Here is a 17,244-nt window from a genome sequence, read left to right on the forward strand (position 1 = left end):
ATCTGATTCATGGATTATTTCTTTGAGAAAACTAATACTTTAGTCTGGTTCAATGCCACATCTTTCAGTACGAGCTTGTTGCCTCCGTGGTATCCTTGCTTTCCAGCCCAAACGTCTCGTACGGAATACTCCGACAGACTAGAACCCTTCAATCCAGGCAATCCACTGAGAGGAATGGTAATGTCGGTGATGTTGGGACCATAGTTGAGAGCCAGTACCACATAGCGTGACTTGCCAGAAGAAAGAGGTCCACCCCAGACTTGGATCTTGTGCTCGGTCGATAGCTCGGGCAGGTAGTTGACCGCTACGCCTGCGTCATCCTGAGAGATTGCGATGATCTCTTTATTCAGCAAGATGTTCAAAGATGACTTGCTGATCGTGTTGATGTTGGCGCCAATGATCAGCGGTGACTTGAGCGCCGCCCAGAAAGAGAAATGGGTCTGCTCTTGGTATAAGTTCATGGTGCCAGTACCGATCTCGAGCATATCCATGTCACCTAGGTCAAGTTAAAAGGCAATTCTTAAGTAGCCAATGGAAAAATATTGCTTACCCCATGAACCAGGTCTTTGGAATCGCGACAACTCCCGCATCTTGCGGATCATTGTCAGCACACTGACTCCTGCATAACCGGTATTCAGGCAGTAAGCAGATTGGCAGACACCACTACTATCTTCGCCAAATGCACTCTTAATGTCGCCAGAGATTCTGTAGCTGTCTGAGAAAGATGCCCAATGCCACGGAAACTGATTTCCCCATTGACATAACGAGTAGAGGATGTCGCGGCCAGATCGGTTCAATGCGTCGCCCATGCGCAGGAAACGTTCTTGAGGAGAAACTGTGCCGGCATGGAAGCCGCCACAGTTATCATACTTGAGATAATCTATCTTCCATGACGCATAAGTAGCAGCATCTCGCTCCTCGTAACCATAGCTTCCAGGATAAAAGGCACAGTCATATATGCCCGCGTCGCTTGAGGGACTTGGTGTTAGTGGAGTGCTTCTCGGATGGATGTGCATCACCCGCTCACCTGTAAATTCCAATCTTTAGTCCCAGACCATGCACGAAATCTGCCAATGCCCTAATGCCGCTGGGGAACCTGGTAGAGTTTGGCTGCTGACGACCCAATGAATCTCGTGTAAAGGCTTGCCACCCATCGTCCAGGTTGACGTACTTGTAGCCAGCCCGAGCAAGGCCAGTGTCTACTAGGCTCTTTGCGCTTGTCTTGATCAATGTCTCATTTATATTGCTCTTGAATGTGTTCCAGGTGTTCCATCCTTGCGATATTTAGTCGTTTTAATCCATAACGAGTCGATGCTTTTACTTACCCATCTGAGGCTTTGCTGGATTTACACTGCCCAAGCAAGGCACCGCCAGAAGTCCAACGAGTAATGTTGTGGCCAACATTGTGGGCACAAAGACCGGGGCAAAAGAAAAGAAGGAAAAAAAAAGGAAACTGTGATCCTAGAGTGTTGGATTTCTGATGGAACTTGGAATTGTCTCCTCAAAGCTACCATATACCCTTACTTCTTCACAGCCCTTCGTCATCTCTTGGCTCAGCTCATGATTAGACCACCATCAACCCCGAATTCCTTCTCCTCACCGGGCCTGGGATTGCCCCGAGACATTTAGACTATGCTAAAGTCTGGGGCCTGGGTTAGTTCCAGACGCTTGAACCCTGTCCCGGAGCATCGTGCGGGGGATCGCCGGGCGCAAAGCTTACCGATGTTGACAGTTCTACGCCGCCCCTGGTAGCCCCAGTCCATCTCCATAAGCAGCACATTTGGGGTCAGCTTCCGCCTAAAGACCTGCCCTCATCTGGAACTAACAGCCAGGAAAATCTTTGTTATCATCAATCTTTCTCATTCTGGGCAATTGGAAACATGCATTTTTCAGCAAGAATGTTAAAGCTTCGAATCCTTTTCCTCTCCCTCTTGGGATGTCTCGCCTCTGCGGATGTTGTTGATCACGATCCCTTGGCATATTATCCAGCTCCAGCTGGCACTTACATCCCTCCTAAAGATCCCGCTGTCAACACATTACTCGACTTTGTCAAGTCAAGAGATGATCTGAGCGTCCTAGCGACTGTGCTAAGTGAATGCGCCGGTATGCGTGCTTGATGTTACTTCTCGCCAGTTATAAATGACGGCTGACGATTATATAGGATTTAGCGAAGCATTTGATACAGCTCCTTCTTGGTCATACACTTTCTTCGCCCCTTCAGATACAGCTTTCAGAAATACGGGGGCGTACTATTCTACGTTTGCGGCTACTCCAAAGGGCAAATGGTGGCTGGGGAATCTCCTGCAGCACCATTACGTGCCGAATTCTCAACTTTTGGTCAAGAATTTTAACACTACATATACGCGCTTTCAGACAGGGACCTTTCTTTTTGTTGGAGCGCAGATCGTCAATGGAAATCTTACCCTGAATAAAGTTTCCAGTGTCACTGAAGCGGATATTCATATTACGAAGGTAAGGCAGTCTTGAAACATGGCGCTACGCAATTAAGAATATACTTTAACGGGTACATCATAGGGTATCGTTCACATTATCGATCATTTGTTAGATCCTTCAGCGCAGATATTGGAAGTTGATCTGGGGAAAACCAGCCAGGGTTTTATACCAGGGAGCTGCTCAAACCCAGCTTTGCCGTATTGTTGAGCTTGGTTACATCATTAAACTTTGTCCTTCTGGCCGCTGCAGTAGTTTGTTCCATGGTCTGTAAACTTTATTCTTCTGCCGGCCGCTGATTGAATATTTGATTGACCTTTATCCACACTTAAATCATGTTTTACAGCTTCAAAATATGAAATAGCGATTAGTTAGGTATCATTACGGAGCGATAGATGGATGTTAGTTTACATAATTTTTGGAGGTGCTCCGCTCGCAGTTTACTTCTCCATATCGAATTTGACCGTGGACATATAGATGACAGATGCAATCATCTCAGTATGTTTTCGTTACTTCATTCCTCGTATGACTTAATAATCGAGTTTAGGTTCCATGTTGTAAATTGTCAAATCTTCTGGTACCGTTTGATTCATTGGGCATCTTTCGCTGCCTAGCGCAACGGCTCAGCGTGCGTATGCGCCACGGTTGCACTTCCAATGTTACTTCCACCAACTCCATAGCCAAGTCAACGCCGTTTCACCCAATTTTTCGCCTCTAATCTTCTGACCCTTTGCCTCCTTCATCTTTCAATATCTCGTGTTTGTTCGCCGAAAGCGACATGGCTGCTATTCTAGCGCGGCAATTCGGCCTGAAAGCCCAGCTGCCGCGGTCGCTGATGGCTATCAGCAAACAGCTCTACTCTAGCTTTCATCAGCAGCCCGCACGTTTCAAACATTACCCAAGCGCCATCATTTCAGCCTATCAATCAACTCGAATAAGCTTGTCCAGGCGACCCTACATGGCTTTAGCTAGCTCGCATGAGAAGTCGAGATCGATTGGCATGGAATGGTACGATCTCTCCGACGAGCGCAAAATCCAGTGGATGTTGAACTCTGGCTCGAGCGAACAGAAATGGGGCTGGGTCATCTACCGATGCAGCTACAAGCCGGAGCTCCAGAGTACCTGGGAAAGCTTTAAAGATCTTGTCGAGAAAAGGACACGCAAGAAAATCGCCGAGTCAGATGCTCCCGACATTGCTGACAAGCTAGACTGGGTCTTTGTCGAGGATCATAAGCTCGAGGGCGCTTCTCTAGATGAGCTGAAGCATAGATTTAGGGCGTGGGCGCGCTCTGAAGTCCAAGGAGGGTATGATATAGATACTACTTCTCATAACCGCGGTTCGAGGCATACGTACTTTATCCAGGTAGATGAAGCCGCTCTACTGAGCTTGGTTGGCGGTTCTTCAAACGGGTATGTGAATATTGTCCGAGGATGGGTCGATTCGCTGCCGCCAAAAGAGGCGACGGACGAATTTGGTGATGCCATCGACATAGAGGATTGGATGAAGATTCAGGCTGACATGGTTGCGCCATATTTTTATGTCAACCTGGAAAATGAGGAAGCTTGGTATGCGCATTATTCTCCACCGCCAGATGGCTTGTGTGTATGGTAGCTGTGGAAGCTTGTGTTATATGCTTTTTCTTTGTATATTATGCCTACTATAAGCTCGTTGTAACGCGACTAATGTTACAGTCGCTCTGTTTCTTTCACTATTTCCCAAGTTCACCTTTACCGATTTTCGTAAGGCTAGATATAGAGAGCTGTTCACTAGCCCTGTCAAGTTGTAAATTACCACCTAAAATAAGACTATGCCAAGCGATAGTCTTCTTATATCTTCTCGAAGTAATATCACTCACTAATATCTGTAAGCCATTTGTACACTGGACTCTCTCACTCAAATCACCACTGCCACGGAATCAGACGGTTTCCCGTAGGATGACATACGCAGCACTCTACAGGCAAACCCATCCCTTTCGAAATGGGGGCAGCTGCTTAAGTGCGTTATTTTGGAAGTTCATACGTAATGGGCCCCATCTAGAGAAGGACGGTGATTTCATCTTTTCAACACAATTGGCAACGGAATTATGCCACACGGGTGTTGACATCGCGACAGCCGACCAAGTGAGATGTGCCCCAACCGTTTCCAGTGCAAATTACCCCTTTAGGAAATTACCTGTTTTGATTCATTTTGTGGAGATCGCCGATGCGGCGAGACTCAAACGCCCCGATTCCGCCCTGTAGACTGCTTCGGTATTTACAACTATTCTGCGGAGTATGAACAGATTAATTGTTGCACTCAGGGAGTTTCAGAATATCCCTGCCAATATAGAAATAACTAACCTGATTTATCGTTGAATTTCCAGGTTAGGCTCTGCCGTTCTGGTCCATTTCAACCATGGCGATTCTTTGTACCTAGCAATGAAGGGACCTAGCTGTGAACAAAGTAGAAATCGCATCATGGAATTTTGGTAAGAGGTAAAAAGGTAATAAACAGAGAAATAAAAACTCCATTATGTTATGGTATATAAACAGGTCCATCCGCAAATGCAAAATGCTCAGTTTGATATCCGCCCTCATACAGCTCCTCATACACACTACGCTCAGGCTACCACAAACAAGAATAATCCACCATGTCAACGCACCAAACAGCTCCAACGCAGTACATTATCGCTTCCGATGGTGTCAAATATGCGTACCGTCGCATTGGCTCTTCAGAGGGCCTTCCTCTCGTAATGCATGGATTTTTCCGATCCAACATGGATTTCTGGGACCCTATCCTCATAAACAATCTTGCAGAAAAGCGGCCTGTGATTCTATTTGATCAGGCTGGCGTGGGCCGTAGCGGTGGTAAAATCCCTATGAAATATCAGGGATGGGCAGACTGCCAAATCAATCTCACGAATGCCCTCGGTATCAACCGCTATGATGTTGCCGGTTTCTCAATGGGCGGGCTTTCCGCTCAATTGGTGGCATTGACAGTACCGCACAAGGTCCGCAAGCTCGTCCTGCTGGGAACTACTTCTGCAGCTCCTAACGAAGAGTCATCGGACATTGCCGGTATTGTTTGGCCGCGTGAAAAAGCCCAGCCTGAGCCCATGGCTGTTCTCACAACATCTGAAAGCACTCCAGAAGAAGTGCAGCATGCTATTGCGTACTCGTTCTTCTACCAGACTGATGCTGGCCGCAAAGCAGCACAGGGATGGTGGAATCGCGTCAACGAACGAAAAGTCGATGGTGAGGCCCCTCTCCTGGAGTTCGTTAACTCTGAGGGCACAGCTCGGCAAGTTGAAGCCGTGGTCCACTGGAACACGCCAGAAAAGAATGGTGCATATGATCGTCTGAGCGATCTGGAAATGCCAGTTCTAGTAATTAATGGTGATGATGACCTTCTTATACCACCAAGCCGTAGCTGGGAGTTGGCTAAGAAAATTCCCAACTCTCAACTCATCATCTATCCCAAGGCTGGACATGGCTTTTTGTACCAGTACGCCAAGCTCACTGCTACGCATATCAACATGTTCTTGGATGGATTTGGGGGCTTGCACGGAGACGAGTAGAGAGATGGCTGAATCGAATGAGATCGATATAAGGCCTAGACAGTATCGCCTTCTTCCTTGAACTATCTAGTTAATAAAGACCAAATCGCATTTGTATGCTTGCCATGTACAAACTCAATCCACATTACACTGTTAAGTTCGTTTTGAAAGGTACATTGACCATCCGCTCCTCTCATATCTTGTGACAAACATTCAACAAGAGATGAGACGAACCATTGCTTTTCGAGCGTTCCGTCTGCAGCGGCCAGGCAGCCCATGAATAGCATCCACCTCGTCAAGCGCGTTGGTGTCAATAAGCAACCTTCCATATAAGACTGCAATTTTCTAACTAGAGTCGTTGAAGTCACAACGAATCGTGCAATCGTGCATGTTAGTGACTTAATGTATAGAATAAGACAGATTCGAAATGCGTTGTGACATGCGCTCATATGCTGAGAGGTACACAGAAGAAGTCGCTGAAGAAGGCCAAAAACGGCCGAATCCATGTATTGGGGATTGAGTTTTGTTTGCCTCATCATGGCATCTTGGAGCGCGCCGCTCAGCGATGAGATGTCGCAGAATATACTGGCTAAATCCATGCTTATTTCACATGAGCACGGAAGCTTCGCCGGGACAATCGCATTGACTTGACCAGAGGAATCTCCAGTAATCTCTACGAGATCAGATAGAAGCTGGGTGTTTGGAATATTATCAGAGTCTACCGCGATTTCAAGAATGCCGCTGAAAATTGTCAATACTCTGTTATACAACATGGGCTCTGCGCTCTCTTACCGGTACATCTTGGACCTGAGTGTCTCATTGATGCTGGATAGTCCTCCTCGAATGCTGACTAGCTCTGCTAGTCCTCGAGCGTGGGCCCATGATTTCTCGTGGTCGCCTAATGAATTCTAAAGAAGAGCTTCAGATAATTGTTCTGGCCGTTCAAATACTGTCATGGGAGAGAGCTTACACTCCAATTGGCTAGACAGGCAATAGCGCCTAATGTCTCATCGGTTTGCATATATCCTGTGGATATTCTGTGATTCAGTCTCCGCAAGGCTTCGTTTAATAAGCTGCGAGCGTCTTGAAGATTGACGCTATTCTGGGTGACCTTTGCAAGAGTCCTCGCAGAGTATGACAGAATGATGTAGCGCCACACATCGTCCCCTAACATACGGGGAAACCAATGCTGCTTTGCAGGATTGAACAATAAGAGTGATGATAGCGGATATGTGTCAGTGGCGATAACGTGAAAGTCTGTAAGAATCGTTAGGAATTTTGTAGTGGACAATGGCAATATTCACCAACAGTAATTAATATATAGAATGACATGATGGGACAATGATGGAGGCATTCTATCCAACAAAGGTGGCATTGCAAGACTCAGAACTTCATGGTTGGAAGTTGCATGTAGACTTGGTGCATGATCTTTTATGCTCAGGTGTTGATCACGATGCACTCGACTAGCATTTGTTGACTGCTTCAGTAGCTGGCTCGAGGGTTGGTGAATCAGAGGCTTCTTTTGGATGCGAAAAGTGGCTGTGTTTCTTTTTTCTTGTCGTTTCTTGTTCTCTCGAGGCCGACTTTCCTGCCTGTTGCAGTCGATAAACCGAATTTTCCTTTTGTTTGCATCCTCTCTCTTCTCAGTTGATCCGGATGAAGTAGCAGCGCCGCTGGGCCTAGGGGTGGCCTGTAATTTCCTGGGCCGAGTCTGCCACTGAGAAATCTTGCCGAGACTCGTCCCCTGATGAATCTTATGAACAAGATAAAGGGACTTATCTGGGAAAAGTATTTTTTCTCCGTAACTAGACATTGTGGTTTTTAATTAGTGATCAACCGTCTACCTTGTAGGGAGTCAAGTTTGCTGCATGCACAAAACGCAGCGACCGAGTAGGAGAGTGGACTTAATAGAAGCCGGACTACGGACAACTGAACGGACGAAGCATATCCACACCAATTGACCCTTGTTGAGGATGGGTGGGCGGGGCAGCGGAGTCTCGCCATCTGCTTAGTTATGTCCGTTGCTTTAAGAATTCAGTCTACCGAGGTTATTGAATCGACAAGTCTGAAACTCGGTGACATCGATTTGGGTTATGTTTTGATATTTCGGGTGATGTCATCCGTTGATGCTTGAACTGTAGCAATTATAGCTCGGGTTTTGTTCAAATTTGTTATGCTGATACCCCATATCAAGCTTGTAATGGCACCTGGTTTCATCACATACAGCAAAACCGTGTAATATTATAACTAATTCCAACTAAATAAAGCGGTGCCAGATATAGCAGAATTATCGACCAATGGACTCCCGTCTTCTTGCAATATTGCCTCCTCTGATGGGTTTATTGGCATTACTTCTGGGCGCTTACCGCCATGATACAATCCTTGTACCAATCCCAAGACCGGCTGGGTTCCGGGTTCGTGAAGAGAGCTTCCCAATTGAACTTCAGCCAAAACGTATTCTGCCTCCGCGGCGGAGGCCACATTGATGTTCCGCTCTATCAAAACCCGAACCTTGAGCGCTAGCTCCTCGCAGGCGTGATAAACCTGTTGAAACTGCCTGTTTCTTAATTTCGCAGCTATTGGCGCTAGTGATTGTATGGCGGCCTCGACAAGGCTCTGGTCTCCTACAAGCATCTCATGCTGAGGTTCTGTCAGATTGTTCACCAGGAGCAGAAGGAGTCCCGTGATTCGACCACATAGCGTGGACCTGTATATTGTGACTCTCGTTAGTGGCTTTCCAATTCCCCCTTTATCATGAAATCTTACCAGATCAACGGTTCATTGTACGTCAGCATGCTATCCCAAAGCTTCATGCACGCCCGTGAAGAGCTAACCAATTTAGACCAGGGCCCTGGTAGAGACGGCTGTGGGCTAGTGATGGCACATCTGATCGGTTCGTCGATGACAATAGCGCTGCGTTGGAGGATAATCTGTATCCACTTCTGGTTGTGTGAATGAGCCCGATGTATCATGGCCGAGGCATGGAGATAGGTCCAGTGCAGGGAAGCCAGGTGTTGTACGGTCCCTGAAGGAGCGGATTCAAGGATGGAATCCGGCATGAACTCTCTTGGCAAGCTTTCCTCCCATTGATGGAGCGTACACTCGATTGACTGCACGAATTGTTCTTTCGCAGCTGACAACAGTTTATCCGCGGTCACCGAGTACAGCCATTCATATACCTTTCCTTGAATGATTCCAAGCTGTACTCGGAGGCGGAAAAAGTTTATCTTACTCGTTCCTTGGAGGCTGTAGACGACACCGGCCCCATCAATGGGGTCAACTTCAGGCAGATCGATATCTGTCCACGCATCGGAGAGTAAAGGCGGCTGCTGCGCTCGTAAGCTAATACTTTTATCCAAGACGTAGGCGATCCAGAACAAGCGGTCACGCTGCCTGACATCTGCCTGGCTAAGATTCTCTTGTCCCGACCGACTATAAAGTCTCAGTCTGTGCACCAGTGTGACAGCCGTCGCGACCAAGACACTTGCAAATGTGTCTATCGGGGAAGACATAACACCCGACTCCGAAGAGAAAGAGATGTCATGGGAGGAAAGGCAACAGAAGACGCCTAAGATTGTTGATGTTAAATGGCTTGACTTTAAACACTTCAAGAATGGCTACTCCCCTGAAGAGGGCGTGGAGATAATCGAAGTCCTCCAAGGCCACCAGCACATCGCTCATGAGGTCGCTAAAGAGCAGCAGCGACGAGGGCGAGGACGCCAGAAAATACCGCCTAACAGGCTGATAAAGTCAGTTGGTGATGCTGGTCCGAGATGGATTCAGCGTGTTCGAATCCAGTCGCCGGCGATTCTACTACTATTGTCCCGCCTAACTGGCCATGATAGCGAGTGGGCAATTAACACACCTCGTGTATTTTTGCAACCGTTTCCGACGTTCTACTATTATTTTCGGCAGATGAAAGAATGGTTCAAGGTTCTGGAACATAACTGGACATAAATCGATGCAGAGGGAGGCGATGCAGGAGCAGCTGGCCAGCGGGTTGAATCCAAGGTTATCGCTAAGCAAACCAAAGCAGATGACTCCGACAGCGGCAATGTGGATCTACAACTGGCGATAATGATGAACCCATGGATCCTGAAGCAGCCGTTGATGGAGAAATTGCGAACTCATTCACTGCGCTCACGCACGTCCGAAAGTACATAGAATTCGTGGAAAAGGAAATTCTGCCGCTATGGGAGCGGGCTGCCGAGAATAATCAGCGCAAAGTTCGCTTTCTCGATCCATGGATGTCATTTCAGCCTGGTGAGCTTCTCTATGTCCCTCCAGCATCAGAGTCACCACAGAGCTCGAAGAAGGCAAATGCATCATCAACCATCAAGATGCATCAAACCGCCTGGAGACTCTACTTTATGTCGCTCGAGGGCTTCCTTGACGAGTACCCCGATGATTTTGAAACGACTCCCCGGAGAGATCTGAGGCTCTATAGTTATTACATCGACTACAACGGATCCTCTTTCGGGCCTGTCCGGCATTTCTTCAGCATCCCCAACTATGAGGGTGAGAAGGATATAACAATCCTAAGTGTCTACCCGATGCGATTTATCAAGGATTTTAAGGATAAAATAAAAAACTTTTTCATCCAGGGCCAACAGTTCCAGGACGTAATGAACAAAGCGCATCTCTACTATGATGGATGGACGCTCACTCATGGCCCAACCGGGAATCTTGACTCAAACCATGAAGCTACTTCCGAACACATCGACAGCAATATAATTATTGACTTCGCTGAAGGATATAAGGCGGATTCTACTCTTCGCCCACCATCATTCGAAGGCCTAGGCACATTTGACGACGGTTCCTGGCCAACTGGAAACGAATCGCTTCAAATCAAAAACTGGGCAGACAAATCACGAGATAAATTGCTTAGGGAAGTTAAAGTGGTCACACAAAGGAATGAATGGCTTGCTGAAAAGATGAGAAAACGTCATCAAGAAGAAAATAAGTTTTTGACGATATGGAAAGCCGAAAATGTAACACGGCTGGAGGGGGACAACTTAACCCTCTTGCCCCACCGAGCTGTTGCGTATGCTTTCCGGCAGCGCAAGTTCGTTATGGTTGACATCCGGGCATTGTAAAAGGTTACTAAATCACAGAATGCCATCAAAGATCTCAAAATATATGAAAATCACAAGATAATGGTTAAATCCTTGGTAAAGACCCACTTCCAAAAGCAGAATATTCAGAAACAGCGACCACAGGCTCGCCTGAATCAAGACCTGATACGAGGCAAAGGGTCAGGCTTGGTGATCCTTCTACATGGGGTTCCGGGTGTGGGCAAAACGGCCACGGCTGAAGCTGTTGCTCAAGCCAACAAGAAGCCCCTGTTCACTATTACATGTGGCGATCTCGGTTTCACCCCCAAAGAGGTCGAGACTTCTCTCAGAGATATCTTCCGCCTTGCCCACCTCTGGGACTGCGTATTACTACTTGATGAAGCAGATATCTTCTTGTCTCGCCGAGAGGTGAGCGACCTCAACCGCAACGCTCTCGTATCAGTAAGCCCTGGGCTTCAGATCTAGGCTAGAATTATCCAGTTCTACTGACATTATACAAGTGTTTTTACGCGTCCTTGAGTACTACAGTGGCATTCTTTTCCTCACTACGAATCGAGTTGGAAGTCTGGATGAAGCCTTTAAATCCCGCATCCATGTCAGTCTGTACTATCCACCGCTCGGCAGGGCTCAGACGTTGGCGATCTTCGGCGTCAATATCCGGAAGCTATCCGATATTGAAGCAGAGAAACAAAAACTACAGACAGATGGCGATGTGAATAATTCCGAGCAACCAGCCTTGAAAATTGATAATGAGTCTATCCTACATTATGCAGCATGGCACTATGATAATCATGAGCCTCATGAGAGATGGAACGGTAGACAAATCCGCAATGCCTTCCAGATTGCCTACTCACTTGCGCAGTTTGATATGCAGAAAGTCTCAAAAGATCAAGCGGATGAGGATAATATCGACATAAATTTTGAAGATGAAAACGCTGGCAAAAATCTCCAATCGACAATGACACTGAATTATAAGCAGTTTCAAATTGTTGCCAATGCTATTGAGAGATTTGATGCCTATCTCTATGATGCTATAGCTGGTAGTGATATGGATAACGCTCGCAATCTGCTTCTACGAGCCGACGATCATAACCCTACTCAATGGAACCATGGACCAGCCTACCGTCCGCCATCTGGGACCAAGCATCAGAGCTATACATATACACCTGGTGGCTCTCAACAAAGATCAAACCAAGTTCGCCCTGGTCCACAAAAGGGCCAATACAACAATCATATCAGACCAGAGAGCCGCTCACATCTCACAAAAAGGCAGGAATATCAGCCTCCACAACAAGACCCACGGCTTCCACTAAGGCAACAGAGACGACAGGTGACACCGCAAAAAGAGAATTTAGCATCCCAAGAACAGTTATCTCAATTACAAACGAGTCCTGAGCCTCAACTCGTACAAAGGCAGCGAGATAATTTACGTCCACCAGGACAAGGTATAGCTCCAAATGCTAAAAGATCTTCTACAATCATGAAAGGGTATACAGGGGGGAATAATCCAAAGCTGCATAAAAGTTACCAAGAAGACTACCAAGAGAATTATCGAGAGAATTACCACGAGAACCACCAAGAAGATTATCAAGAGGATTATCACGAGGATTACCGAGAAGATTACCGAGAAGATTACCAAGGAGATTACCAAGGAGATTACCAAGAGGGTTATCAGGAGGGTTATAAGGAGGGTTATCAGGGGAGTTATCAGGGGAGTCATCAGGGGGATTACCAAGAAGATTAGCAAAATGTCAGAGACTTGGATTGACAAGAGAAAAAAATAAAAAGATGAAAAGCTTATGCGTTAATTGCTGGGCACTATTACATAGCTAAATGCTGGCTGTTATTCTATAGCAAGTTTGGCGAACCTATTGGGTTGGTCTTGAATTCTTTCATTCTTGATTCATAGTCCGCCTGGCAACAGCCTAATTCGAGCTACAGCTGCCTGAGGATGAAATCGAGCTTTTTTTTTTTCTCAAATCGTCTTTACATTAGCCCTGTTACCTACTCTTCTCTGTGGCGAACCGGGCTCATATAGTTTTCTTTGACCATGTGCGCGGCCCTTACCGTTTTTGGCTGCCGCTCTCCCATTGGCTAGTGTTCTATGAGTACGACGCAGACCAGACCCAATGCGGATGCCGCTCTCCTATTGGTTGCTGATGCGTACTCTCTTCGCCTTCATGCGGTGTGTGATGTTGTATATACCAAATGAATAGAATGAAAATATATTTCAGCGGACTTTACAGTGTTTGAAGAGTCGGAGATTATACAAATTCCGGTGCGTATTGAAACATCTATACGATCCTGCTATGTAGAACTGTTATAAAAAGGGAGGAAAAGGCTAACATTTGCTGGTCTTTCTCCTACAACATCAACATCAAATTCTCAAAACATTGAAGGCTGTTCTCGTGCTACTTCTTTATTGCTTAAGCGCATAATTTGTTCAAATTTCTCATCATAAATTTCGTTAAAAAAATGTCTGCGTCTGCCACCGACCGGGCTCTCGTCCAGAAACGCGATCTCCCGCTCAACATCTCTAAAGAACTCTGCGCTGGCCGAACCTACATTGTCACTGGTGCCAATGTTGGTCTTGGACTTGAGGCTGCGCGCCATTTAGTTGGAGTAGGGGCGGCAAAAGTCATTCTCGCAGTACGCAATCTCGAGGCTGGTGAGGCTGCCAAGAAGGACATTGAGGCCTCGACGGGAATCAAGGGCGTTGCTGAGGTCTGGCATCTGGACCTTTCTAGCTACGCATCCGTCCGCGCATTCGCATCGAAAGCAGTTGACATGCTTGAGCGCATTGATGCTGTCATTGAGAATGCAGCCGTTGCAGGATCGGGCGGGACAGCGGAGGGCCATCATTTGACACTGACAGTCAATGTTATAAGCACTTTCCTTTTGGCCATTCTTCTGCTTCCAAAATTGCGCTCCGACTCAGCCAAATATGGATACACCCCTCGCCTAAGCATTGTCTCTAGTGGTACAGGCCTTGACTTAGGGGAATACTGGTCCAAAATTGCAAATGATCCAATTGTGAACATGGATGCAGACGACGAATTGGGCATGAAGAGGTAATTGATGATCCACATCCTTTGATACATACAATATTAAATGCAAATACTAACAAAAACTTCTCTAGCTACCCGGCATCCAAGATGATGGAAATCTTTGCTGTCCGCGAGATCGCAAGGTTACTTCCAGTGGCTCGCGGCGGGGTCGTTATCAACCTCATCAACCCCGGCTTATGCGAAACATCACTCTCGCGGAACGCACCGGAAGAGTTTAAGGCTAATTTGAACAAGATGCTGGAGCAGTGTGGTCGAACCGCTGAGTGTGGTAGCCGCACCCTTCTTGCTGCAGCAGTTGCAGGCGAGGATAGTCACGGATCCTATATGGATGACTGCCTTCCAGCTGAGTAAGTACATCTATTCATAAATGTTTTGGTTACTATAATACTGGTCGAATGTCTACTAACATATTGCAGTAACATGATACCGGATTGGATGGATGCCACTGCAAACAAGCAGGGTTGGGATAGCATTGCTAAAGAGCTCGAGAAAATCGAGCCTGGTTGTGTCTCAAGAGCTCTGGAATAAGATTTTAGGGGAGTGATGAAGGTTAATATACATGTAGTCTTCTATCTAAGATTTGGTGATAGCCCCTAAAGAGACAGTTGACTACTTTGGTATTGAGTCACTTTGACGAATAGCGCTGAAGCCCCGCTCTCATAGAAGTCATTCATCCATGGAAACTTGAAAAGAACACTTCTTACACTATCCCAGGTGTCTAGCCCGAGTGCCTGCATCGTCTCCCCCGTCTTTGGGATTAGCCAAACATCGTGACTAGGATCCTGCAGGATACCAGCTGCTCCCAAGAATAACAGCCATAGAAGAATTTCCTGAGTCTCAGAACTGGTCTCTATACATGCTTCATCGCGTAGTAGTTGTGATAAGATTGCATTTTCCACCACGCGGCGGTCGAGGCCACATAGGAGGGAGCTGACCAGCATCAGGAGACCCAAATGTGCCATACTCTGAACGCGATTAAGTGAGCGCGGCTTGTTCAATGGAGCATAGTTGAGAAGACGGTGGCCAAGCCAGATGTAGCTCCTCAAAAACTTCGACCTAGATAACTTGGAACGTTTGTTTGCGCTTGCCTCGTTGACTAACATAGACATCCCAGCTGCGCTTTTCCAGAGCTCGCATAGTTCCGGGCCAAGTTGCTCTCGAAACTCTGGGTTGAAGCTGGGCGAAAGAGTACTATGATCTCGCGTAGAAGGCATATTTAGCCTTTCCATAGCTTTGGAATTCTCAAAGAGCTTGATATTTAGTTTAGGAGTAGCACCAAATCTGAGGGCATAGTCAAGGTCGGCTCTGTATTTATGCGTTACTACTATATTTAATAAAGTTGCAACAGATTCAGCTTACCTATAGATCTTCTGCATTATCTCTGGCTCTTCGGACCCGATACGTTCCGGGCCACCTCGCGTCTCGACCATGCGAAAAAGACCTGAGAGATGAATCATGCCGCGGTCGTAGCGACCACGTGTAGACTCATAGGTCGATAAGCTCATTACCACGGCAAGCGTGGAGTTGGATACATGTTCTGCTCGGGAAATACGCTCGTTAATCAGGCGAAAGGCCTGGGTAAGGTGGCGGATTGTAGAGACACCGGCCTGTGGTGAGATGTGGTTGCACTCGAGAACTGTGGCCAGGGCACAATGATAGTCTAGCCGATTAACATGATTTAAGCTTATTTTTCAGAACCTATAACAGAGGAGTGCAACATACATGCTTGGTCCGTGAAGATGAGTTGTAGAAAGAGGGAGTGACCGACGCTACCATCGCCAAAAGCTTTGGCGAGACTAGGTAAGCAGCGAGGAGCATTCATAAAAGTCACGGCTATTGGTACTGTGAGTCTAAGAAACACATGGAATTTACCAGCTCAGATTTCCTGTCAACTAACCTTCGTACATGAGCACTCTGTCTTCTTGCGCTATATCTATAGGTAGGCTCAAGACCGATACACTGTCGCCTATGACAGGCTCAATTCGTGAGAGCACATCCTCAATATCTCTACGAGGGCTATGGTCCCCGTCGCGGTTGCCTTGATGTATCTCTGAAGACTCATGTTTGGACTTGACAGCGAAGAGAGGCTGTACCAAGGCTTGGCGTTCGAATGCTTTCACACGTGATGGCCGATTGATCCTGCGGCCAAGGTTCTGTCCCTTGGCGGCTTGACGACGGATCGCGGACCTTGTTTTGTTGTCGATAACACTATTGTTATTAATAAATGTCAGATCCATATCGATAGAGATAATTATTGAGGGAATGCTGGATTTGAAGGAAACTATTTTGTAAAAGGAGATTTTACTGGCTGCTAATAATTGAGGTGCAGACCATTGCATTCCGGAGATACGATTCCGGAGATATCCCTAGCTAAGGCCGATATTTACTACTTCTAGACACAGAGGCGCATATTCATCCTGTTCAATATAAATCAGGCTAGAAAACGGACGGCGCTCCTCCTATTGACTAATACAATTCGTCTTTTGATGATACCTCAAGTAGATCTATAGAAAGATTGTTACTTGAGATATCATACATAGAATCTGTCTGTCTTGAGCTATTATTGAACAGTTACCGTGCTACACAGGAACTCCTTCAACCCCCCATAGAAGTGCCCTAGTCGTCAGAACCTCGTCTTTACGAGCCACGAGATCTTCGACGTCCCAGTTAGCCCATACAAACTTGTTCTTGAGGAACCGCGCCTCGTCCGTTAGCAGCCAGACGCGGAACTGGCCTGGCAATTCAGCTATTAGAAAACAGCATTGTCAACGATTATAGTCTGGAGTAGGAGAGAAAAAGTGGAGGGAAAATCATTAGACGAGTGAGGAAGGCTTGTAAAAGAGGGACTCACTTGTGTCCGGCGCAACAAAGACGGGCATATCATCGCCGCCGAGCTCCGTATTGATAATACCAGGCTGCAAGCTAACCACGTGAATAGTAGGGTTTTCGGCAGCGAAATAGTCAATCATCTTGAGATTGGCCGCCTTGGCCATCAAGTAGACGAAGTTTGGTGACTAGACACTGTGTCTCTAAAATATGGTAGGGGCGCCTCCGTTGCAATGGGCTCTGATCGTTCAGGATAAAAATCCACGGTGGGTGGTGATATATCTGACC

General features: G+C 46.8%; 9 protein-coding genes across 9 annotated transcripts; 6 read left to right on the top strand and 3 right to left on the bottom strand.

The window, feature by feature from the left end:
* Positions 1-14: 14 nt before the first annotated feature.
* Positions 15-1,404, bottom strand: V8C40DRAFT_261060 (glycoside hydrolase superfamily; the record flags this gene model as incomplete). The annotated part of the gene is made up of 4 exons (XM_083219212.1): positions 15-496; positions 551-969; positions 1,028-1,274; positions 1,326-1,404. 4 exons carry the CDS (start codon positions 1,402-1,404, stop codon positions 15-17), a joined length of 1,227 nt encoding a protein of 408 aa, XP_083079787.1.
* Positions 1,405-1,898: 494 nt separating this feature from the next.
* On the top strand, positions 1,899-2,661 carry V8C40DRAFT_261061 (FAS1 domain-containing protein; the record flags this gene model as incomplete). The annotated part of the gene is made up of 3 exons (XM_083219213.1): positions 1,899-2,103; positions 2,162-2,472; positions 2,536-2,661. 3 exons carry the CDS (start codon positions 1,899-1,901, stop codon positions 2,659-2,661), a joined length of 642 nt encoding a protein of 213 aa, XP_083079788.1.
* A 469-nt stretch (positions 2,662-3,130) lies between these two features.
* On the top strand, positions 3,131-4,119 carry V8C40DRAFT_231633 (uncharacterized protein). Its single transcript, XM_083212970.1, has one exon. The coding sequence runs from the start codon at positions 3,230-3,232 to the stop codon at positions 4,061-4,063; it is 834 nt and encodes a 277-aa protein (XP_083079789.1). The 5' UTR covers positions 3,131-3,229; the 3' UTR covers positions 4,064-4,119.
* A 962-nt stretch (positions 4,120-5,081) lies between these two features.
* V8C40DRAFT_261063 (alpha/beta fold hydrolase) lies at positions 5,082-6,008 on the top strand (the record flags this gene model as incomplete). The annotated part of the gene is made up of 1 exon (XM_083219214.1): positions 5,082-6,008. The coding sequence occupies one exon, from the start codon at positions 5,082-5,084 to the stop codon at positions 6,006-6,008; it is 927 nt and encodes a 308-aa protein (XP_083079790.1).
* A 35-nt stretch (positions 6,009-6,043) lies between these two features.
* Positions 6,044-7,471, bottom strand: V8C40DRAFT_231634 (uncharacterized protein; the record flags this gene model as incomplete). The annotated part of the gene is made up of 4 exons (XM_083212971.1): positions 7,296-7,471; positions 6,958-7,244; positions 6,780-6,895; positions 6,044-6,728 (listed from the first exon to the last, which is right to left on the bottom strand). Coding segments are annotated over exons 1-4 (1,124 nt in total), but the record flags the coding sequence as incomplete, so codon positions are not given.
* Positions 7,472-9,524: 2,053 nt separating this feature from the next.
* On the top strand, positions 9,525-10,275 carry V8C40DRAFT_279655 (uncharacterized protein; the record flags this gene model as incomplete). Its single annotated transcript, XM_083221268.1, has 1 exon — positions 9,525-10,275. One exon carries the CDS (start codon positions 9,525-9,527, stop codon positions 9,942-9,944), a length of 420 nt encoding a protein of 139 aa, XP_083079792.1. The 3' UTR covers positions 9,945-10,275.
* Positions 9,862-12,806, top strand: V8C40DRAFT_279657 (ATP-binding protein; the record flags this gene model as incomplete). The annotated part of the gene is made up of 3 exons (XM_083221269.1): positions 9,862-10,978; positions 11,102-11,503; positions 11,583-12,806. Exons 1-3 carry the CDS (start codon positions 10,076-10,078, stop codon positions 12,804-12,806), a joined length of 2,529 nt encoding a protein of 842 aa, XP_083079793.1. The 5' UTR covers positions 9,862-10,075.
* Positions 12,807-13,999: 1,193 nt separating this feature from the next.
* Positions 14,000-14,691, top strand: V8C40DRAFT_21234 (uncharacterized protein). The gene is made up of 3 exons (XM_083212123.1): positions 14,000-14,133; positions 14,202-14,477; positions 14,547-14,691. The coding sequence occupies exons 1-3, from the start codon at positions 14,102-14,104 to the stop codon at positions 14,656-14,658; spliced, it is 420 nt and encodes a 139-aa protein (XP_083079794.1). The 5' UTR covers positions 14,000-14,101; the 3' UTR covers positions 14,659-14,691.
* Positions 14,575-16,398, bottom strand: V8C40DRAFT_21231 (uncharacterized protein). The gene is made up of 4 exons (XM_083212122.1): positions 16,028-16,398; positions 15,853-15,963; positions 15,490-15,790; positions 14,575-15,435 (listed from the first exon to the last, which is right to left on the bottom strand). The coding sequence occupies exons 1-4, from the start codon at positions 16,365-16,367 to the stop codon at positions 14,724-14,726; spliced, it is 1,464 nt and encodes a 487-aa protein (XP_083079795.1). The 5' UTR covers positions 16,368-16,398; the 3' UTR covers positions 14,575-14,723.
* Positions 16,399-17,244: the final 846 nt, after the last annotated feature.

This window comes from Trichoderma camerunense, assembly GCF_050948025.1.
Source record: "Trichoderma camerunense strain CBS 138272 chromosome Unknown V8C40scaffold_1, whole genome shotgun sequence".
In the NCBI taxonomy this organism is placed as follows: domain Eukaryota; kingdom Fungi; phylum Ascomycota; class Sordariomycetes; order Hypocreales; family Hypocreaceae; genus Trichoderma; species Trichoderma camerunense.